This window comes from Pan paniscus, chromosome 1, assembly GCF_029289425.2.
Source record: "Pan paniscus chromosome 1, NHGRI_mPanPan1-v2.0_pri, whole genome shotgun sequence".
Lineage (NCBI taxonomy): Eukaryota > Metazoa > Chordata > Mammalia > Primates > Hominidae > Pan > Pan paniscus.
In genome coordinates, this window is record NC_073249.2 from 138,075,200 (window position 1) to 138,099,938 (window position 24,739).

Here is a 24,739-nt window from a genome sequence, read left to right on the forward strand (position 1 = left end):
ATCTAATGAACCTCTAAAACATTATGACAGGTAAAATAATCCAGACACAAAAGACGACGTATCATATGATTCCATTTATATGAAAAGCCCAAGAAAGGCAAATCCATAGAGACAGAGAGATTAGCGGGTCATGGGGCTGGAAATGGGATAGGCATATAATGTAAATGGGCATAAAAGATCGTATTGGGATGATGGAAATGTGCTAAAACAGGATTGCGGGGATGGTTGTACAACTCAGTTGCCAAAAATCATTAAATTTTAAACAGGTGAATTTTACTACATGTAATTATATCTCAATAAAGTTGATTTTTAAAAAAGAAATCTAGCTAGGTCACAAGCATTTTTTTTTTTTTTAGATGTTGTCTCGCTCTGACACCCAGGCTGGAGTGCAGTGGTGCAATCTTGGTTCACTGCAACCTCCACCTCCTGGGTTCAAGCGATTCTCCTGCCTCAGCCTCCCAAGTAGCTGGGACTACAGGTGTGTGCCAACACACCTGGCTAATTTCTGTATTTTTGGGAGAGACAGGGTTTCACCATGTTGGCCAGGCTGGTCTTGAACTCCTGACCTCAGGTGATCCACCTGCCTCGGCCTCCCAACGTGCTGGGATTACAGGCGTGATTCACGATGCCAGGTGGGTCACAAGCATTTTTGAATCATTTATTAGTCATGTAAAACATTTTATACTTAAAATGAACTATAGCACATCAACTTGAGATTTCACAGTAGTGATATAAACTTTTCGAATAACTTTCTAAGTAAAAAGATGAATTAATTTAAACCATTGCTTTAAATCATTTTAATTTACATAATTAATTTAAGTAACAATTATTATACAAACCAGAAGTTTTGGTGAATGCTAGTTAGGTTATTGGTTCCCAAGTGATAAAACCCCAGCTCTGTGTGTGTGTGTGTGTGTGTGTGTATTTTAACCTCAAGATCAATAATAAATATTAAATGGGATTATGTTGATTAAAATGCTTTGTAAATTGCCAGTGCTGTACTAACAAAAGAAAACGAATGGCTTACCTAAGGTGCCTTCTATTTTAATACAAAAGAAATTCTTACAAGTTTATGACAGACAAGAGACTCTCCAGGTGGGGCAGGAGTTAATTTAACCAGTAGTGCTGCCTCCCTTTTCTAGGGTTTCAATTTCTTCCTTCAACAAACATTATTGAATGCCTACCATGAATCCACTAGGTGCAGGTCCATGTTCTGGATCCTTAAGAGATGCACAGTTGTCTTATTCCTCCTCTTTCTCCAAGTTAAGATGCTTTACCATGAAACCTCTACTGGACTGAGGTGCAGCACCCCCAAGTCCTTTCCTGGTTGCACTTGACAAAAATATTGAGGGAGGAAAAAACCCCCACAAGAGTACAGTCAAGTTTTTAAAATTACAGAATTACAAAATAGAAGATTGGGATTGGGAAAGAAAAAAGAAATCATGCTCCCCGGTTCCCACCTAGATTTGAGTTCCTAAAATCCTGCCTCTCGCACCCCTTTTTCTTTCTAAGGAAGCTAGTATCTCCCACCTTCTCAAGAAAACAATGAGTGCTCCATTACATTTAAATCCCATCCCCAAATGAAGGAAGCAGTCATTATCTTCTAAGTTCTCAGCCCCATGAAAACCACCATGAAAATACCAATCCCCGTATTTTCAAGAATAGTTGTCAGCAAAGTGCTGCCGCAGGAGAATACTGTCTGAAGGCAGGGAACCTAAGGCAGATTCACACTGATTTCCTAGAACTAAATCAAATGGAAAACCCCGGCCGGGCGCGGTGGCTCACGCCTGTAATCCCAGCACTTTGGGAGGCCAAGGCGGGCGGATGACGAGGTCAGGAGATCAAGACCATCCTGGCTAACAGGGTGAAACCCCGTCTCTACTAAAAATACAAAAACAAAATTAGCCGGGCGTGGTGGCAGGCTCCTGTAGTCCCAGCTACTCGGGAGGCTGAGGCAGGAGAATGGCGTGAACCTGGCAGGCGGAGCTTGCAGTGAGCCCAGATCGCGCCACTGCACTCCAGCCTGGGCGACAGAGCAAGACTCCGTCTCAAAAAAAAAAAAAAAAAAAAAAAAAAAGGAAAACCCCAACTTTCCACACCTAAGTAACAAAAGAACCAGACGTTACTCCCTTTGCAACCCCCTCCCCACTACACAACCACACACACACACACACACACTTTAGCCGTGTGGCAGATGTGAAATTGAAAGTATCTCTAATTCGTTGCTTTCTGCAACCAATCAGACGTTTGCATAGGAGTGTAACTTTGTAACTTCACTTTAGCCTCTGATTGGTTGCTTTCCACAACCAATCAGACTGATTGTGGAGCCACTACTTCATTTACATAGGGTGTACACCATGTAACCAATGGGAAACCTCTAGAGGGTATTTAAACCCCCGAAAATTCTGCAAAAGGACTCTTGAGCTGGTATTACCTTTTCGTTTTCAATAAATCTCTGCCTTTATTCCTTCATTCTTTCCTTAGTTTGTGCGTTGTGTCCAGTTCTTTGTTCAAAACGCCAAGAACGTGAATACTCTCCACCAGTAACTGTTATTGTTGTTAGTAATAGTGGTATTACAATTTTGACGTTAGTTTGGCTAATTAATAAATCTAGGGATATTTTGCAATATCTAGATGTTCTCGCAAGTTTTCTATATGTAGCTATCAGCCAACGTTACAAAGGCCATGAAAAAAAAAATGATCAGAGCATGGCCCATATCGTCGTGCCTCTTGTGTACACATTGGTTTCACGTAGTTTTGTTTCATCTTCTGCCAATTCTAAAAGGGTATGCAAGGCAAGATACCATAACCTATATAAACTTACATGACCTGTATAAAGGACGTGCCTAAGAAGACAACATGCTAGCTGATGACAGATCCTGAACAGACACCTGTTCTGGATGACCTAAGTGAGTTTCTCCTTTTATTTCAAATTTCTTAGAAAGAATCACCCTTGGGGCACCTAAGAACTGGCTCAAATGGGAGTGCCTGACGCGGGGTGGGGGGCTGGGGGCGGGGTAGGTGGTGGCCGTGAGAAGGTAGCCGTGAGAAGGTGGGAGAGGAAGGGGTGGTTAGTCTATTAGGGATGCAGGCTTTGGCACCACTACGAAGCCAGGGTTTTCTTTGTGTTTTAACTGTCAGATTGAGAGTAGCTCTGTTGTAGCCCCTTTGCAGGGTTCCCATGAGACTTTTCCTAGGTAGTTACGTTGACTCGCTTAGCAACATAGCAAATTACAGAAACGGAGTAAGAACGTAATAAATCGCAAAGCACGTGACGTATGGGCTCTCACTGTTCTTGGCCCTTCTCCCGACCCGTAGCCCTGCTCTGCTACGACTGCGTGGGTGAGTCGTCTATAAAAACTCATCTCTGCGCGTCTCTTCGCCACATTCGCTTCCTGCTTTCGGTGTGTCTGTTGTGTCTTGTTGTGGGCACCGCAGTCGCCGTGAAGATGGCGTCTACCAGCCGGTTAGTATGTCCCGCCGAGCCCGGCGAGCTGAGGGGCGGGCGCGAGCGCCGCCGGCTTTTAGGCGGCCTCCGGGCAGCCTCGTAGGGCTGAGCGCCTAGGGGTATGGGAGAGAAGCGGCGGGACTGGCCGACGGGCCGGGACAAAGGCACTTCCAGACGGCAGGACTGTCAGGGTGTCGCAGGGGTTACCGAGCTGTTGACGTTATTGCCCTGGAGTCTTATGTAGACATCACCCTATGTGGGTCCTGGTGGGCTTCTGTGTCCCCAGTCCTTGCCCTATCTTTTCCCAATATTTCAATCTCCCTTTATTTTCTCTTCCTCCCACCCTCCCTTCTCTCCTCCCCCGCGGCCCCCCCCCCCCCGGCGCTTGTTTTTTTCATCTACGGCCCAAACAACCCGAGGGTCCGTAATTTCTCGTTTTCAAAGGAACGGGAAACAGTTAGTTTCAGGTTCCTATCGATCTGACAGCTAGGAAGTTGGGAACGTCAGCATTGGTAAGCCAGATGGAACCTGGTTGGTTACCATCACAGCGGGCCTCGGAAGTGGAAACTAGAGCCATCGGAAGAGTTGATTAGTTCCCTGCTAAAGGATTTGTTTACAAATATCGTTGCCTGTGTACTTCTGAAGAAAATCTTGCCAAAGAAAATTAGTTATATGTGCTGGGAGGTCGCTTTTTAGTATATATTTAAGAATGCATTGTACTCATATCTACAGGAAATGCATGCAGTACCCTCAGAAACAGCCTTTAATCTTGTGACCTGAAAAATGCTTGCAGACCCTAATTATGTCTCTCATTACCACTGTGAGGTAGATATTAGTATTTTTGCATAAGTGTAAACTAAGTCATGCCAATGTTGACTTTTCCAAGAGTAGTGTTAGAGTGTAGAGTCTAAGACAACCTGTTTCCTGTTATCCACACCTGGCCTTTGGTTAACTAATCCTGTGTTGAAAGTATCAGATTAATTCTACAGCTTCTGGAACTCTGGCACTATTTTTCTGACCCTGCTATAATCTGTGGAATTGGTTAATTTCACAGTGAAAGCCATTTTTACAAAATAGCCTTTTCTAGTAACTGCCAAGACTTACATTTTATGATTAGAAAAAAAGAATTTGGGGTGGGAGGCAGCTTTAGCTAATATACTGTTTGAACAGAACTCATAAAGCCAGTGACACTCTTGTTTACTGATTCTGATTCTTGGATTGGATGCTCAGTCATTCTATCTGGGTGTTGTTCTGTCGGGTAAGGCCTCCTTGTAGGTAAATGGAAAACTTGGGCTCCCCAGATCACTCAAATACGACTTAAAATTCTACCGTGGCTTTTTTTTTTTTTTTTTAATTCTATCATGGCTTTTTAAGTCTGCAATTTTTTTCTAGATATGTGCAATTTATGTATCATAGCAGTTATTGCTCAAGTTTTTCTATCAGTGACAACAAAGAAAGTTAAATGCAGTATTTTTTATTTTATGGAACAGGCCTGGGCTGAAGTGCAGGTGGCACGATCATGGCTCACTGCAGCCATGACCTCCCCAGTTCAAGTGATCCTCCCACCTCAGCCTTCTGAGTAGCTGGGACCATAGGTGCACACCACCGTGCCTGGCTAGTTTTTTTATTTTTAAATTTTATTAATTTTTATTTTTGTGGAGACAAGGCCTAGTTACATTGCCCAGGCTGGTCCCGAACTCCTGGGCCCAAGCAGTCCTCCGGCTTTGGCCTACCAAAGTGCTGCGGTAACAGGCATGAGCCACTGCGCCCAGCCTAAATATAATATTTCTACCTTTTGCATGTTTTTCCCTCAGGAAGGTGTATTGTCACTAGGCCATGAAACTGGCTGGTGTCCTCACAGAGGAGTACAAATGTTCTGAGTTCAAATGTAAGCTCCGCCACTTATTAGTTCCATGACTTCAGGCAAATCATTCTCTGAGCATAATCTTTTAAATGTGAAATAGTGCCTTTCTTGCAGGATTGTTGTGGAGATTGACAATAATAAATGTGTAACACAAGTAATACAGTCCATGCCCAATAAATGACAGCCAAAAAATGGGGTTTGGGATTATCTGGTACTTTAGTAGTCTCGAATCGTTTTAATGTCAGTGGTGGTTGTTTCTCTATTCCTCCCTATTGTTTCTCTCTGTTACCACCTTCACCACCCCATTTGTATGGTTCCTCTTTTGATTGTGGGTAATTTGATTAAGTTTACTAATTTGGCATACTTTTATTTTGATAGGTAACACATACAAATGGTCCAAAAGCAAAATTGCAATAGACTAAAACCATGAAAAGTAGTCTTCCTCCTTTCCTAGCTCCCAGCCATCTAAGTCTCCCTGGATCAGCCATAATTACTAGTCTCTTGGTGTTTTCCTAGTGTTTATGCTTTAACAAATGTATAGGAATAGTTCTAACCTCTCTTCCCCCACGAAAGTGACCTAATTTAAACTCCATTCACTACCTTGCTTTTACCTTTTTTTAATGAAGTTAGCACATTTTAAAAGTGGGCAGCTCAGTTACAAAGTGAGCACATACATATAGCTACTACCCAGGTAAGGAAATCAGATACCACTAGCACTAGCTAAGACACTAGCAAAGTCTCTGTCCTCAGTCATTCCCCCTCCTTTGAGAAAACCACATCCTGATTTCTAACTCCATCAATTCATTTGGCCTGCTTTAAAGTTGTCATAAATGGCATATGTATTCTGCTGTCTAGATTCTGTTAGTATTTTGAGGTTCATCCATGTTATGGTGTATGGTTAGTTCATACTTTTCAGCTTTGTATAGGTTTTCTACCTTATTCTTCACTCTTCGTATCTTTGAGATGTTTCTGTATCATTACACAAACTATAGTTTTCTATCTACTTTTTAATACTGCAGAGATATTAGTTCTTAGCACATGTTGCACATGGCCTCCTCTTTTACTAATTTGTAATTACTGTTACTCTGCTAACATTTTCCTTTATTTCAACATGGTTTTTCATAATTTATATCAACTGTTTAATTTTATTTGTCATAATTTATTAAAATACTTTCCTTAGAGGAATTTATGGAATAAACACAAATATGAAGTAATACTCATCCCCCCGTGTTCCCAATGAGAAGATTCAAGACATATTCTAGTTAAGCTGACTAGATAAGTTTAGGGGGAAATATGGATTATTTTATCAGTTTTCCCGTAGATACCACCTTCTGAGTTGAGAGTTAACATTCTGAATTGTATTTGCTAGCATGAGAAACTTTACCCCAAACCACAAATACTATTTACATACTATAAGAACAGTTGATTTTGTCTTTTACGTGTATCTGATGTCCATAACCTAACCGTTTATTGTATTTCAAATGGTTTTTAAAAGGGCCTTATTTGCAGTGATACCAAGAATTTATGATTGTGCGGTCATACCCCCTGAAATAATGATCAAATCTTTGTTGCTTTTACAGCTGATTCTGTCAGATCATTTAAGATTAATGTGTCAAAAAAAGATGAATGTGTCTTCTGCAAACTGCTTTGTTGTTCAAAATAAATTGAGCTAATTATTAATATCAAAGATAACAAGTAGCTTTTGAAACAATTTCTTGAATGATAAATTCAATAACTCAATTCTGGACTAAAGGAAATCATCAAGTCTTAAGTTCAGCAGAGCAACTTCTACCATCCCTCATTTCTATACTTACTGGGTTCAGTGTACTATTTAAATCTTTTACTAAAGTAGTTAATAAGTAGAAAAATACAGAGAGAAATTGTTCTCTGACTAGAGAAATAAGTGGCAAAGAGCACAAACTGAATGGTAATGTAAATGCTGCAGGTTATTATGGTAACTAGTCATTACTATGCTAATCAACATTTTTAAAAGTCTTACTGGCGTACATATTAAGAGAAGAAACAATTATTTTCTATTTATGTTTTGAAAGCCTTCCACAATAAAATAAGAATTCCAGTGGAAACTACTTGCCAGTTACTAGCTGGAATTTAAAATAACCTAACTGGGATGTTTACTTTGAAAATCTAGCTTATATGTGTTACAGTCGTATGTATGAAAAAACGTTCACAATCTTTGTCTTCCCCATCCCCCATCCCAGAAGATTAATTTGATACATGTTGGTTGGGAAGATGTAAAAATACAACTTTTTTCTTTTAGTTTGGATGCTCTTCCAAGAGTCACATGTCCAAACCATCCAGATGCGATTTTAGTGGAGGACTACAGAGCTGGTGATATGATCTGTCCTGAATGTGGCTTGGTTGTAGGTGAGTTGTTATTATGGTTTTAATTTAAATTACTGTTCAGGAGGCCAAGCATGGCGGCTCACGCCTGTAATTCCAGCACTTTGGGAGGCCAAGGTGGGAGGATCACCTGAGATCAGGAGTTCGAGACCAGCCTGACCAACATGAAGAAACCCCATCTCTACTGAAAATACAAAAACTAGCCAGGCGTAGTGGTGGGCACCTGTAATCCCAACTGCTCAGGAGGTAATCCCAACTGCTGAGGTAGGAGAATGGCTTGAACCCAGGAGGCGGAGGTTGCAGTGAGCCAAGATCGTGCCATTGCACTCTAGCCCGGGCAACAGAGCAAGACTCTGTCTCAAAAAAATAAAAATAAAAAATAATGTTTAGGGTCCTTCACTTTTGCATAGTTTCCAAACTATCATTTAATGAACACATTTTTGACTTTCTTCCCCAACAAATAATTTATTGCAAAAAAAAAAATTAAGAAACAGAAACGAGTAAACTTATTCAGAGATATATTTTATTGTATATCCAAATGTATATTTTTATAATGTGGGGTGGGAGCTAATCCAGAAGAAACGAAAAGGCCCCAGTAATTTCGTAAGTCCTTAGTCTGAAATATTTGGTAGAGGACTGGAGAGATGGGCTGACACTCATGCATATTAAATAATGAATAAATGTAATCAAACTTTTATGGCCTTTTTATACATTGGGAAGTAGATAAACATGATTTTTGAGTCCCACCTAAAGCCTTTTAGTCAAAAAGAAGATTTGTTATAACTTTTATACAGAATCATCTATTGATGAATATCTAGTATAAAATTATTGCCAAAAATAACACTTAAAGTTTCACCTTTTTCCTACTTGCACATTAATCTAGATATGCAGCAGAACTTTAGACTACAGATAGTCTGTTCAAAAATTATTCTTGTGGTGGAGTTGCAGCATCTGAGAATAGGGGTAATATTTAGCAGTTTGAATTACTTAAGAATGAAAATTCTAGAAGGATTGTGGGCAGTATAACAGAAGCATTAGTAGTGGCATACTGTGGACTTGTCTTACTTGGTCCAAGAAGGCTGCTTGCCTCAGACCTACAATGGGAGTTTTAAAGTATAGAGTTGCTAATAGGAATTGAGAATCATTTGCAACTGTATTCTGCTGAGTAAGGAATATTAATAGCTAATACGTTTACTATATACTAGGCACTATTCTAAATGATTTACATATTCACTCAGTTTATCCTCACAACAAACCTGTGAGGTGAGTACTACCATTATCTTCATTTTACAGATAAAGAAACTGACGTTTAGGTAGTCTAGAAGACTGGCTAATAATAAAATTTTAATCTGGGGTCGTCAAAGTACAACCTATATATGGCCTATTTGTTAATTCTGGCTTTTACATTTTTAAATGGTTAAAAAAAAATCAAAAATAATATTTTAGGACATGTGAAAATACAAATTTCAGTATCTATAAGGTTTTTCTTCGTTTGTTTTTTGAGATGGAGTTTTGCTCTTGTTGCCCAGGCTGGAGTGCAATGGTGTGATCTCGGTTCACCACAACCTCCGCCTCCCGGGTTCAAGTGATTCTCCTGCCTCAGCCTCCCAGGTAGCTGGGATTACAGGCATGTGCCACCATGCCCGGCTAATTTTGTATTTTTTTTAGTAGAGACGGTGTTTCTCCACATTGGTCAGGCTAGTCTCGAACTCCTGACCTCAGGTGATACGATCGCCTTGGCCTCCCAAAGTGCTGGGATTACAGGCGTGAGCCACTGCGCCTGGCCAAAGTTTTTTTTTTTGATACGGAGTTTCGCTCTTGTTGCCCTTTTGTTGCCCAGGCTGGAGTGCCGTGGTGTGATCCCAGCTCACTGCAACCTCTGCCTTCCAGTTTCAAGTGATTCTCCTGCCTCAGCCTCCCGAATAGCTGGGATTACAGGGACCCACTACTACACCCGGCTAACTTTTTGTATTTTTAGTAGAGACAGGGTTTCAGCATGTTGGCCAGGCTGGTCTTGAACTCCTGATCTCAGGTGATCCACCAGCCTCGGCCTCCCAAAGTGCTGGGATTACAGGTGTAAGCCACCATGCCTGGCCTGGTATCTATAAAGTTTTATTGGAATATAGCAACACTCACTTGTTTACATAGTGTATATAACTCTTTTCACATTACAACAGCAGAGCTTAGTAGCTTCGACAGAAACCACACGTGCAGCTCTCATCACTTTTTTTCTGCTGCTCAGCATACTAATTGCAGTGATGCAGTTATAACTCAGCAACATGTTGATTGCCACATATGTTGCCATACTGCACTATTTTATTTATTTATTTTTATTACCATTACATATCCATCACACCAAAACAAGAAAAGTTAACTTTGAATGTCATGCTTTTAAGGCATGGTGGAGTATGGATTATTTTGTCACTGAATTAGATGGCAAAACATTGTGTTTATTACACAATGATACTATAGCTGTGTTAAAAGAATACAGTAAGCGTGGACATTACCATACTGAGCACTCATCAGAGTATTTCTAACTCAGGAAAACAATGGTCAGAAAATAATGTAAAATAGAATATCTTAACACAACAGAATTTTTTCACAAAAATAAAAGAATGAAACTGAGGCTGCAACTGAAGTTTCTAAGTGGCTTATTTCTTGGCCAAGCAAGGAAAGCCATTTACCAATGATAAGTTAATTCATATTTGATTGCAACAGCTGAAGAAATGTATGCAGAGAAAATAAATTTAAGACTGTTAGCATCTCACCAAGAACAGTTGCTTGAAGAGTTGAGGACAGTGGAGCAAACATCAGTAGTCAATTAAAAGTCAAGGCAAATTAGCTCAGGTATTTTTCCTTGGCTCTTGATGACTAGATCAATGTTATTGCTGCTTTGCAGTTGTTTATTCAAGAAGTCAGTGTTGGGCGAGGCGCAGTGGCTTACGCCTGTAATCCCAGCACTTTCGGAGGCTGAGGCGGATGGATCATGAGTTCAGGAGTTCAAAACCAGCCTGGCCAAGATGGTGAAACTCCATCTCTACTAAAAATACAAAAATTAGGTAGGCGTGGTGGTGGGCATCTGTAATCCCAGCTACTCGGGAGGCTGAGGTAGAGAATTGTTTGAACCTGGGAGGCGGAGTTTGCAGTGAGCCGAGATTGCACCACTGCACTCCAGCCTAAGTGACAGAGTGAGACTCTGTCTCAAAAAAAAAAAAAAAAAGTCAGTGCTGAGCTTGACAGAAGAACTAGCTCCAGTGAGTAGTCTGCATGGAACAGCTATAGGAGAAAATAGCTTCAAAGCAGTTGCAAAAGTGTTAATTCAGTATAACCTGAAGTGGAATCTGCTAAGATTTATTATAACTGATAAGGGTAAAAATATGTGGAGCAGAAGACTTAGTGGGACAGATTTGCCAAGATTGAAAACGTAAGGTGTTTAAAAAGCCTATTTATTACATTATTCATCAGCAGTACTTTGTTAGAGAAGACTTTAATCTACCTTGTGTTATTTAACCAGTAATTGTGAACAATGAACTTCATTCACTCTTGTGCACATAACTATCAATATCAGTTCTGTGACTTTTTTTTTGAGACAGTCTCACTCTGTTTCTCAGGCTGGAGTGCAGTGGTGCGATCATGACTCACTTCAGCCTCAACTCCTGGGCTCAAGCAGGACCCTGGCTATTTTTTTTTTTTTTTTTTTTTTTTTTTTGGTACAGATAGGGCCTCACAGTGTTGCCCAGGCTAGTCTTGAACCCTGGCCTCAAGTGATCTTTTTGCCTTGACCTCCCAAAGTGCTGGGATTATAGGTGTGAGCTATCATGCTCAGCCAGTTTTGTGACATTTTTGTTAGAAATAGAAGCTGAATATTTCTAACAAAATACTGTTAGGGTGACTTGTCTTAATGACACACTAATCTGGTGACTTAGCAGTAGCAAAGTTTTGTGATTTTTCTGAACTCAGGGGCCAAGAGTAAGATTTTTCTGAATCAGTACTGCCTTCGGCTACTACTGTTGAACACTGGATGGTTTTGAAAATTAGCTTTTGCTGCAAACTTGCTAATATGTCTTAATGAATTCATCATAGAGTTACAAGGCAAAATACTGCTTTTCTGTGAAACATAAAGTGCAGTAAAGTCAATTTCACAAGTTAACATTTGAATCATAAGTAATGTCAAATTACTTTTATATACTTTATATACTTCCAGTGGTGTCAGAAGTTAAAATAGGATATTCATTACCACATAGATTTGCAGCAGATATATTTTCCAGGCTCAAGCTGTATTTTCAGCAGTGTTTTTCAGACTTGAATGCAAATGCAAAGGAAATTTTCATATTTCAAAATTTGTTTTCACTGTACAGTTAAGGGGGTTCCATCTAACCTTCAGTTGGTAGTGACTAATCTGCAGTGTAACAGTATGTTAAAAGGCCGTTATCAGGAGAAGAATGTAATACAATTCTATGAATGCCTTCCAAGCAATAAATATGCTCAATTAAAATCATACACTTGTGGATTAATATCGGTATTTGGCATTACTTGTCTATGTGAAAAGAAAGTGAAATACATAAAATCTTCTTAACACAACATCACTGACACATGAACATTTGTCATTGATTTTGATAGAGAACATTAACTTTGAACTCCAATTAAGTGAAATGTGATCCCCAAAAGAGAATTTTATTTTCCTCATTAGTAGACATGTAAGTACCTACTTAATATCCTGAATTTTGCCTCTTGACCCACAAAACCTAAAATACTTACTATGTCACCCTTTACAGAAAATGTTTGCTTAACCCTTCAGTTAGAGAGCCTTCCATTTCTTCCACAGTGTTAAGATCAAACTGATAATGTGTACGAGTGAGACAGACATGCATGAGATTGAAGATAATTTCAGCTTCTTAGCTCTCCTAACCTCTGTAGCGTTTTTTTTTCTTTTTTTTTTTTTTTTGGAGTGAGAGTCTCCCTCTGTCCCCCAGGCTGGAGTGCAGTGGCACGATCTCCGCTCACTGCAGCCTCTGCCTCCGGGGTTCAAGCGATTCTTGTGCTTCAGCCTACTGAGTACCTGGGATTACAGGCATGCACCACCACACCCACCTAATTTTTGTATTTTTAGTAGAGACAGGGTTTCACCACGTTGTCCAGGCTAGTTTTAAACTCCTGGCCTCAAGTGTTCCACCTGCCTCGACCTCCCAGCGTTCTGAGTTTACAGGTGTGAGCTATGGCACCTGGCCCATTTTTAAATAATGTAAAAGTATCCCATTATATTTTCAGCCTTCCCACCAGCCTCACTTCCACTTTAACCAGCAAGACAGTTGAGATTAATCAACTGAAAAAGGAAGATACAATTCACAAGACTTGTATGCTCTCTTGTGCTTGGAATTCCTAATTTTTGCTTGTACTTTTCTGCTATATCAAACCAAAGGAAGTTAATTTTGTTTTTGCTTTTATTGACTTACTAGTATCAAACACCATGTTAAATCTTGAGATCTGAAAAAATATCCAATAAAACTTACTTTCTATAATATATGACAGTATTTCTTTTTGATACTGATTCTTCTGACATAAAATATAACCAACACTTATTTTAAAATATACGGTAGGCTCATTCATAGATATTTGTGGTTAAATGTGTAATATATCTTATAAGCGAAGAATCCATTCCATTACCAAACAAGGGCAGGTGTAGAAGAGTCTAGGAGCAAAGTTCTGTTTTGCTGAGACTATCATCAAGCAAATTAAGTTGGAAATACCTAAATTGAACATGACACTGCATGAGTATAAATCAATATATGACATAAACACCTGTATATATTAATGTCATATATCAATAGTACATTTAGATTGCATTAAAATCATATGTCACTTGATGAGGGTATGTTCTGAGAAATGCATCGTTAGGTGATTTCATCATATGAACATCATAGATGGTACTTAATAAAACCTAGATGGTATAGTCTACAACACACCTAGGCTACATAGTATAGCCTATTGCCTCTGGGCTACAAACCTGTACAGTGTTATTGTACTGAGTACTGTAGGCAGTTTTAACTCAGAGGTAAGTATGTATCTTTTTTTTTTTTTTTTAAATACATACCTAGCATGTATTTATTCTGGCTTTTGGAGCTTCTGGCCAAACTCATATTCTAGTATGTGGTTTTTTTTTTGTTTTGTTTTTTGTTGTTGTTGTTGTTGTTGTTGTTTTTTGAGACGGAGTCTCGCTCTGTGGCCCAGGCGGGAGTGCAGTGGCGCAATCTCGGCTCACTGCAAGCTCCGCCTCCCGGGTTCACGCCATTCTCCTGCCTCAGCCTCCCGAGTAGCTGGACTACAGGCGCCCACCATCACGCCCGGCTAATTTTTTTTTGTATTTTTAGTAGAGACGGGGTTTCACCGTGTTAGCCAGGATGGTCTCGATCTCCTGACCTCGTGATCCGCCCGCCTCGGCCTCCCAAAGTGCTGGGATTACAAGCGTGAGCCACCGCGCCCGGCCGTATGTGGTGTTTTTAACATCCTGTTCAGTGTAGGCTTTGTGGGGCATGTCTGACCAATTGTACCTTCACTTACTAGTTTTTTTTTTTTTTTTTTTTTGAGACAGCGTCTCGCTCTGTCACCCAGGCCGGAGTGCAGTGGCATGATCTCGGCTTACTGTAACCTCCACCTCCCAGGTTCAAGTGATTCTCATGCCTCAGCCACTCGAGTAGCTGGGGTTAAAAGTGTGCACCACCACTCCCAGCTAATTTTTGTTATTTTAGTAAAGACGGGGTTTCCCCATGTTGGCCGGGCTGGTCTCAAACTCCTAGCTTCAAAGAGATACCCCCACCTTCGGCCTCCCAAAGTACTGGGATTGCAGGTGTGAGCCACTGCGCCAGGCCCCACTTACTACATTTTTGTAGGTACTCAGGTACATTAACTTATCCAGTTTACCTATGAAAAGTGGGAGAAAGTATCCTTTCATCCCGTTGTTCTGTGAGTTGTCAGGGTGCATACAGACCCTGCCATATATGTGAATGTGTTCAGCTCTCTGGAGGCAGTGCCTCCAGTATTTATATATCGAAACATAGAAAAGGTACAATGAAAAGACAGTATTATAATCTTAAGGGACCACCATTGTGTATATAGTCCATTCTAAGCCAAAATGTTATGCAACATGTGACTGTATATGTAATTGAATTTGCATCAGCTCGCTGGTTTAAAGGCATCTGCTCTTTATTGCCAGCTCAGTTCAGCCTTTACCTCTTACACTAAGAAAATGGGGAAGAAATCAAGGTGGGCAAATATTCTACAACCCACGAAGAGACAACATTTGTGACTTTTTTTCTTATTTAAATTACTGTTTTTCATGGGAATTTGAATCCAGACATCAAGTGTTTCCTAATAAATTATCTTGGTATACATGATTGATTATGCTTGCCATAAAATTTTTTACATTGTCTGAAACTTTTTAGATTAAACCATATTAATTCAGTAAACATTTTCAGAATTGTTTTTGGACAGTCCCATTTTTCTTTTCTTTTTCTTTTTCTTTTTTATTTTTTTGAGATGGAGGAGTCTTGCTCTGTCGCCCAGGCTGGAGTGCAGTGGCACAATCTCTGCTCACTACAACCTCCACCTCCCGGGTTCAGGCAATTCTCCTGCTTCAGCCTCCGGAGTAGCAGGGATTTACAGGCACATGCCACCACGCCCGGCTAATTTTATTGTATTTTTAGTAGAGACGGGGTTTCACCATGTTGCCCAGGCTGGTCTCAAACTCCTGACCTCAGGTGATCCACCCGCCTTGACCTCCCAAAGTGCTGGGATTACAGGTGTGAGGCACTGCGCCCAGCTGGACAGTCTTAGATTTAATTAATGTTTAATTTGTGCTTGAAAATTAGGACAACCCATTGTCACTAATTCCTCTTAATAGCAAACTTAAGCATAGATACGGCCCAACTTGCATAATCAGAGCCATATGTCACCCTTTCATCTGAGTTAGCAACTAAGAGAGCCCATTACTATTACTTTTTTTTTTTTTTTTTAAGATGGAATCTCACTCTGTCGCCCAGTCTGGAGTGCAGTGGCGCTATCTCGGCTCACTGCAACCTCCACCTCCCAGGTACAAGCGATTCTCGTGCCTCAGCCTCCTGCCTGAGTAGCTGGGACTACAGGCACCCACCACCACACCTGGCTAATTTTTTGTATTTTTAGTAGAGACGGGGTTTCACCATGTCGGCTGGGCTGGTATCGAACTCCTAACCTCAGGTGATCCGCCCACCTCGGCCTCCCAAAGTGCTGGGATTACAGGCATGAGCCACCATACCTGGCCACTATCACCTTTTTTAATGAAATAATTCATAATACCAAAAGTATATTTATCTTACAAGCTTATATCTTATACTTTATACCTTTTTTCCTGCCTCTAATAACATTTATCTCATTGTCTGTCAAACCGTCACCTCCTTCTTCTTGAGGCCCACCCACCACCAATCTGAAAACAAGAGGCAAGTGTTTTTTATTTTTCTTAAAGCAACATAATACTTCAGGAACCAATTTTTGTTTCATTTACAGTTACATTACAAACTACCTCAAAACTTAGTGGCTTACAACAACCATTTTATTTTGCTCATGCTTTTATGAGTCAGTAATTTGGGAAGCATTTATCTGGACAGTTGGCACCTGCTGGCCCTGTAAGATCTGCTTCTATGATAACTTCTTCACTTGCATTTCTGGTTCCTCCGTGCTCCTTGACCTCCGCACATGGATCTGTCATCCTCCAGGGCTTCTCCATAGTTGTCTTACAGTAGTCATATTTTATACTACGTGGTAGTTGGCTTCTAAGAGAAATACCTCAAGAACAAGTGTTCTGAGAAAGTGGAAGCTAGACATGTGTAGGTAAGGGTTATGCCTAGAACTGGCACAGGATCACTTCAGTATTCTATTCGTCAGAGCCATGATAGGACCCACCTGAGTTGAAGGGAATGGAGAAATAGGCTGTACCTAAACTTGATACTGACAAGGTCACATTGCAGAAGAACATGTGGATAGGAGATATTGTTGCCATCTTTGGAAAATACAAATTGTCACACATTTACTGTCTTTTGATAATGCTTTTCCCCAGTATTTAAATAGCTATGTATTATTTAGTGTCTCTTAAAACTTGTTTCCAATTTTTGTAGCTATAGTTAATGCTATTCAACATGTGATAGTTGTTTAATTGGTTCTCTTTTATTTGAATTACAAGATTTTTATTTGAAACATATGAAGTGTTATGATTTGGTATTAGCTGCCCATTTCATCAGTGATCCTTGAGATACTGGTAGTGACTCTAAAACGACCAATTTTTTATTTTTTTATTTTTGAGACAGGGTCTCACCCTGTTCCCCAGGCTGGAGTGCACTGAAATCATCTCGACTCACTGCAACTTCCACCTCCCTGGTTCGTTCAAGCGATCCTCTCACCTTAGCCTCCTGAGTAGCTGGGACTACAGGCACACAGCACCACACCTGGCTAATTTTTGTGTTTTTTTGTAGAGACGAGGTTTAGCCGTGTTGCCCATGCTGGTCTTGAACGTCTGGCCTTAAGCAGTCTACCCGCCTTGGCCTCCCAAAATGTCCACGCCCAACCTGGGCCAATTCTTAAAGCAGTTTTGTTGTTCCTGCTGTGAAACTGTTAGTTGTCTTTGCTTGTTTGTTTGTTTTGTTTTTGAGACCGAGTCTCGCTCTGTCGCCCAGGCAGGAGTGCAGTGGCTTTATCTTGGCTCACTGCAACCTCTGCCTCCCGGGTTCCAGTGATTCTTCTTCCTTAGCCTTCTGAGTAGTCGGATTACAGGTGACCACCACCATGCCCAACTAATTTTTGTATTTTTAGTAGAGATGGGGTTTTGCCATATAGGCCAGGCTGTTCTCAAACTCCTTACCTCAAGTGATACACCTGCCTCGGCTTCCCAGAATGCTGGGATTACAGGCATGAGCCACTGTGTCCGGCCAAAACTGTTTGTTCTCTTTTTTTTTTTTTTTTCTTTTTCTTTTTTTTCTTTTTTTTTTTTTTTATTGTTCTAACAGCACTCTTTTGTGGGGGTTTTTTCCCAAATTCCAATTGTATGATTATGTCGTTTTAAAAGTTGAACACTAGGTGGCAGTATTATTATATTTAGATAATCAGTTTGTTCATGAATTTGACCTTGTACATTGCCCATAAATTGATTTTTATAATCAGTAAAGTATTAGCTTAGTAACCTGCCATAATTGCTATTAAAACATAAAATTGGTCTATCACGACTTTATAAATTATTTCACAATGAGGAGTTGTTTGAAACTAGTAGTAGTATTTCTAGTTAAAGCCACTTTTTTGTGTACCATTTAAATCTAAATTATTTGATTGTATGTAAAAGCAACGTAAGGAAAATACTGGAAAATAGCTTAGGTATATTTGAAAGAGAGAAATGAGTCCATTTGACCTCTCCCTTCTACTAAACTCATTCTGCATATTGTTTATACCAGCGAATCTGAAATATGAATATATAAATGGGCATTAAGAGTCAGCTGGGGAATGTGCTTAAAAAGATTCTAGGCTCCATTCCCAGAAATTCTAATGTAGGTCATACATTGGTAACATATTGAGGAACACAAATCTGTACTATTTACTTTATAATTTACCACATTCTTTTGGATTTTCTGTACGTTTAGATTTTTTATCTTCATATTTTCCATGTCTTCACACCTACACTGCAAACTCCTTTGGGGCATATATTTTATAATTGTGTGTCTCCATTGCTCCTAGTATAGCTAGAAGTCAGTGTCTCTAGAATTGAGGGTTGGCTTTACTAATTAGTAAGCTGTGTAACTATAGTTACATAATTTGTTCAAGCTTAATTTGTTTCATCTGTAAAATAAATCTTTTTTCCTCACCCATGAAAGACAGATACCATACATCTCAGAATTGCTGAGTCAAATGAAATAATGTATAAAATATATAGTGTAATTTTAGTATAAGATTTCACTGATACATATTGTGGAGATACAAGTGCTTTTTTTTGAGACAGGGTGTCGCTCTGTTGCCCAGGCTAGTGGCATGATTATGGCTCACCGCAACCTTGACCTCTCAGGCTCAGGTAGCCTCCTGCCTCAGTTTCCCAAGTAGCTGTCGCCACGGGCTCATACCACCACCCTCAGCTAATTTTTAAAAAAATTATTAATATTTGTAGAGACAGCATCTCCCTGTGTTGCCCAGGCTGATCTCGAACTCCTGGGCTCAAGCAATCCTCCTGCTCCAGACTCCACAGTGCTAGTACAGGCATGAGCACTGTGTTCGGCTTCCCCCTTGTTTTTTTTTAACCTTGTAGAAAAAGAGTGTGATTCTAAGTCTGAGATGCCACATTTCATAGCATGTCAGTTGCAACATATGTTTGAGTGATTGCTGTGGGTCTGGTATATTTAATGCTCCAATTATAGTATGTTAAAGATTATTGGGTTACCATCTTTCAATTAGCATTAACAGTGTTTCCTAAAGGAAAAAATCAGGTTTCATTTAATATGGCCAAGTTAAGTTTTTAAAACAAACGTATTTGTATTCACTTACAAGTTATTTCTTTGGCATCCCTTGTAAGCCGTTAGACACAGCCTTCTTGCCTAATTTACAGCTTTTAATTTGGGTGCAATTTTTCTCTTAAACATCAAAAAATTACTCATTAACTGCTTGAGTAGCAGACTGCCCTTTGAGCTGATTTGTTTCCATTTTACAGAAGGGGAAACTGAGACTCAGAGTGCTTAGGTAACTAGCTCAAGATTCCCATCTTATGAGTGACAGAGCCACATAAATCCAGGTCTATGGGACTTAAAAACCTTTTTTTACCATATGTCTCAGTTAAGCACTGTGCTGGTTGGTTACTGAGAGTGATAGAAAGATGAGAATGCTGTAAGCAAACCCTGGAGCAACTCTTTGGATAGTGTATGAAAGAGAGTAGGGTAACTTAATACGGCATCCGCGGTAAAAGCTACATTACAGATCTTCCGAGTATGGTGACATCCTGAAGATAGTACTGTTGAATTTCGAGTGAAGCATAGTTTTTAAGAATGAGTAAGAATTTATGGAGAGAAAATGATTCTAAGTAAAGAGAAAAAGAAACCTATGCCATAGGATAGAAGCCTAAACAGTAGTAGTGAGTGAGTGGCCAAATTTATTGTGGCCAAATTTAGGATACACCTTCAACCAGTGCATCAGCTCCTCATCTTAGATGCTGCTGCTCCTATCGACCTACTTGTATTTGAGGAAAATTGAAATGTAATAAGATATCCAGGGATGGAGCTTACAATGTATTTTCCTCACTATTTTCCACTATCACCTTGAACAGTTTTCTTTACGGTCTAAACATCAGGGGCAAAGTAGGCTTTTATGGGCTGGTCTGGGAAATAAACTGTGATATGCTTTGTTTCTAGGAGATAATTCATGTTGAGTTCCTACTCAATTTATGGCAACATAAACTGTGATTTAGAGACTGGTGATTTAGAGACTTGCTGTATTATTAATAGTATTTCTTTATAAAGTATCTCTTGGTCAGCATTCTCTTCAAAATTGTCTAATGCAAGATTTCAATAAGAATGTATAGTGACCCTAGACTAAAAATTAGGATTATTTGACATGTCATGAGAAGGAATGGTAGAAAGGATTACATGACCACAGAAAGTGTGGAAGCTAATGATACATTTCATCATCAACATTAGACTGTTTACAGCATGTTGACTTAAAATAGTTTTCCAAAGTACCTTGGATTTTTTTTTTTTTTTTACTTTAAATGTAAAAATATTTGATGTTTAGAGTTTGTCCACGTTGAATAATAATACGTTCAGATTCTTGAACTTTTAGACTTACCAGCACATTTAACAACATATGTAGTTTGTAAACTAAATGAGCCTGTGAAGACAAGTAATTTGGGTTTATTCTGAGACTTCTACTTCTGAATTCTCTACTACAGGTTGTATGCCACAGTGATTAAGATTAGTTTCCAGGAAGACAGCAGAAAGAATTGAAATTCTGGGAAATTCCTCTTCATGTTCCTCTTTTTAAAAATTCCTTTCTGAGGAGCCAGGGGCTTGTGCCGTAATCCTGATAACTCAGGAGGCTGAGGTGGGAGGATCACTTGGGGCCAGGAGTTCAAGACCAGCCTAGGCAATGTAGTGAGATGGTGTCTGTAAAAAAAAAAAAAAAAAAAATTTTAATTAGCTGTGTGTGGTGGCGCAAGCCTATAGTCCTAGCTACTTGGGGGAATTAGTTCCCCCAAGTAGCTAGGGAGAATCGCTTGAGCCCAGGAATTTGAGGCTGCAGTGATATGATTGTGTCACTGCACTCTAGCCTGGGTGACAGATCAAGACCCCACCTCCAAAAAATAAAACAAACTTTTAAATTCCTTTATTAAATTGCAATAAGAAATAAGAAGCAAAAACACTCTAAGAGTCTAGGTCAGGCTAGAAAATCAGACCCTCCTCAGTATTTACTTCCTGGCTGCTTTTGGTGTGTTGCAATTTCCCCTGCACGATAAGCCCTTCTGGTTTTCACATTGTGCTATGAAATACCTTTGGTTGGATTTCCAATTGCTTGCACAGTAAAGAGGATAAATGTCTGTTTAATTTGTCTTTGTTTGCAATTCCTTTCAGAATATGAGGCAGAGTACCCTGATTTTTCTGGACATTCTTTCTCACTTCTCCTCTCCCCCATCCTATTATTTCTTATAGCTGAGACTGCTGGTTATTTGCCAACATCCATTTCCCCATTCTTTCATTAGTAAGAGTCCCTGAGTTTTACATGGGCATGTATGTGGCTGCTCACCTAGACCCTATTTCCCAGTTTCCCTTGTAGCTAGGTACGCCATGTGGTTAAGTTCTGACCAGTGGGTTTGTAAGTATTAGAAGAGATGTGTACAGCTCTAGTTTCTGTCATAAGAAAACATGTATCCTTACTTTTTTTCCTTCCCAATGGCTAGAATGCAGACATGATAAAGGAAATTACCAACAGCTGTCCTGTGCTACAAAATGCAAGCCATAGTAAGGATAACTTATCAAAAAGATAGGAGCTTGGGTCATACTAGCCTAGGACTGTTAAGTGTGGACTGTTAACATGAGAAACTTCTATCTTGTTTAAGTCACTACTATTTTTTATTTAATTATAGCAACCCTACCTGTATGTCCTTCCTTAAAAACTTCTGGAATCCTGGCCAGGCGTGGTGGCTCACACCCATAATCCCAGCAATTTGGGAGGCCGAGGCAGGCGGATCACGAGGTCAGGAGTTTGAGACCAGCCTGACCAACATGTTGAAACCTCGTCTCTACTAAAAATACAAAAATTAGCCGGGCATTAGCCTGGCATGGTGGTGCGCGCCTGTTATCCCAGCTACTTAGAAGGCTGAGAAAGGAGAATCGCTTGAACTCGGGAGGTGGAGGTTGCAGTGAGTCGAGATAGTGCCACTGCCCTCCAGCCTGGGCGACCCAGCGAGACTCTGTCTCAAAAAAAAAAAAAAAAAAAAAAAAAAAAACTTAATGGAATCCTGTGAGAAGTTTCTCTTGTTTGGGTCATCTATTAGTCTGCTAGGGACTGTGCTAATGCCCATAAAGACTGAGAGTACTGGTGTTAGTGATGTTGGAAGATTATCTGGATTGGATTGACAATTCTTTATTATAGGATGAATAGACTTAAAAATCAATATGAGGCTTATGAATATAAAACTATAATAAAGAGAAACAGGGATCCTATGGACTTAGCAGAAAACTGTGCCCCTAACATAGTTTAATTACTCAGAGAAAGTTACAGAAACCAATGTGATCAGTGAGCTAAAGGGTCTATTATTGAAATATTATGGAAGATTTCTATTAAATGTCAGAAAAAAGTAACACAGCACAAGGAGACAAACACGATAAAACTGGTTTTTAGGTGGTAATTAGCAGACTTAACACTCTAAAAAACTAAATCAGTAAAGCAGAGAACAAACCTGAGACACACCCACAGTGTGCAAGAAGACAAGATATCTGTTAAGTTAGTAAGACAAGGTACCCATTGTGGTACTACTTGAAGATCCAGGTGAATAAGGTAAAGTATTGAAGATAAAAGAGAATAAAACTTTACATTCCTAGCAGAAGAGCTCAGGGCTACAAATCAAGAATTGTGCATAGCACTGGGGATTGCATCCTTTTAATATTTAAAAAATTATATTAATAGAGACTTGCAACCAACCAGTAAAAAGGTTACTTTCTTTCTTTTTTTTTTTTTTTAATTGAGATGGAGTTTCACTCTTGTTGCCCAGGCTGGAGTACAATGGCATGATCTCGGCTCACTGCAGTCTGCACCTCCCAGGTTCAAGCAGTTCTCCTCCTCAGCCTCCCAAGTACCTGGGGTTGCAGGCATGCAGCACCACGCCCATCTAATTTTGTATTTTTAGTAGAGACCAGGTTTCACTATGTTGGTCAGGCTTGTCTCAAAATCTTGACCTCAGGTGATCCGCCCACCTTGGCCTCCCAAAGTGCTAGGATTACAGGCGTGAGCCACCGCACCCGGCCTAAAAAGGTTACTTTCAAAGGACCTAAAATCATATTGACAGATTACTTCTCTGTGACAATTGCTGAAATACAATGAAATTATCCCTAATTCTTCAGTTTGTCATTTGGTACAAAAAGGAAGCCATAGAACCATCTTCTGGGCTGGACGCAATTGCTCATGCCTGTATTCCCAGCACTTTGGGAGGCTGAGGTGGGTGGATTACCTGAGGTCAGGAGTTCGAGACCAGCCTGGCCAACGTGGTGAAACCCTGTCTCTACTAAAAATACAAAAAATTAGCTGGGCGTGGTGGTGGCTGCCTGTAATCCCAGCTACTCGGGAGGCTGAATTAAGAGAATTGCTTGAACCTGTAAGGCGGAGGTTGCCGTGAGCTGAGATTACCCCATTGCATTCCACCCTGGCCAACAAGAGTGAAACTCCATCTCAGAATAATAATAAATAAAAAGCAATCTTTTATATGACTTTATACATAAATCTCCAAAATACAGTGCCAAATTATCTTTGTTAATTTTCACTTGGAACAGCGCTAATGACTATTCACTTAACATTTTTGGTTCTCCTTTAGGGTATATGATGTAATTGTATTTCTCCCCTTTGAAGCATGACCACTTGACTGACTTTGGCCAGTGGCATGTGAGTGGAAATGTTACTGTCACTTTTGGTCAGAAGCCATTATTAAGTCTGTGTATAACTTCCCACATTCCCTTCCCCCATCCGTGGTAACTGGCAATATCTCAGGTGATAAAGATCCTGTCACCTTGAATAAGGATGGTGTAAGAAGCTTCCATAAAGTTATCTCTTTATAGACATGTAATGTGAATAAGAAATAAACCTTCATTTTAAGCCACTGAGCTTTTAAAATTGTTACTCCAGTATAACTTGATTTATCCTAACATGTAAGTATTAAAGTATAATAACTCAAACAACTGTGATTAGCTTTTTACAACATACGAAGACAATATGGGCTGGGTGCAGTGGCTCACACCTGTAATCCCAGCACTCTGGGAGGGCAAGGTGGGCGGATAACATGAGGCCAGGAGTTCGAGAGCAGCCTGGGCAACATAGTGAAACCCCGTCTCTACTAAAAATACAAAAATTAGCCAGGTGTGGTGGCACACGCCTGTAGTCCCAGCTACTCAGGAGGCCAAGGCAGGAGAATCACTCGAACCTAGGAGGCAGAGGTTGCAGTGAGCCAAGATTGCACCATTGCGCTCCAGCCTGGGTGACTGAGCGAGACTCCATCTCAAAAAAAAAAAAAAAAAAAGACTGTGTAAGAAACACAGTGGTCTGGTAGGAAGACAGACATTTAATAAACTCAACACTTACTCCTATTTAAGATACTTAGAGTAGAATAATGCTTTAATAGACTGTTTCAATTGTATGCATAATGTTGAAATGTTTCAGTTTAAAATCAAGAGCACTGTTTTGAAAGTTTTGACTAGTGCTTTAGATATAAAATATAAATGAAAGTTAAGCATTGGGAATGGAATATGTTTTTTGCCACTGATGGGGTTCTCTAGAATAGTCAAATTTAAAAAATTAATAGTCTATTAAAA

The 24,739-nt window shown here is 39.9% G+C and overlaps 1 protein-coding gene across 1 annotated transcript in view; it reads left to right on the forward strand.

The window, feature by feature from the left end:
- Positions 1-3,078: 3,078 nt before the first annotated feature.
- The window catches only part of GTF2B (general transcription factor IIB), a 39,340-nt gene continuing 17,679 nt past the window's right edge, over positions 3,079-24,739 (forward strand). Inside the window, exons 1-2 of the mRNA XM_003808388.6 lie at positions 3,079-3,466; positions 7,591-7,697. Coding sequence (XP_003808436.2) covers positions 3,279-3,466; positions 7,591-7,697 — 295 coding nt within the window. The 5' untranslated portion in view covers positions 3,079-3,278. The remainder of the gene's footprint in view (positions 3,467-7,590; positions 7,698-24,739) is intronic.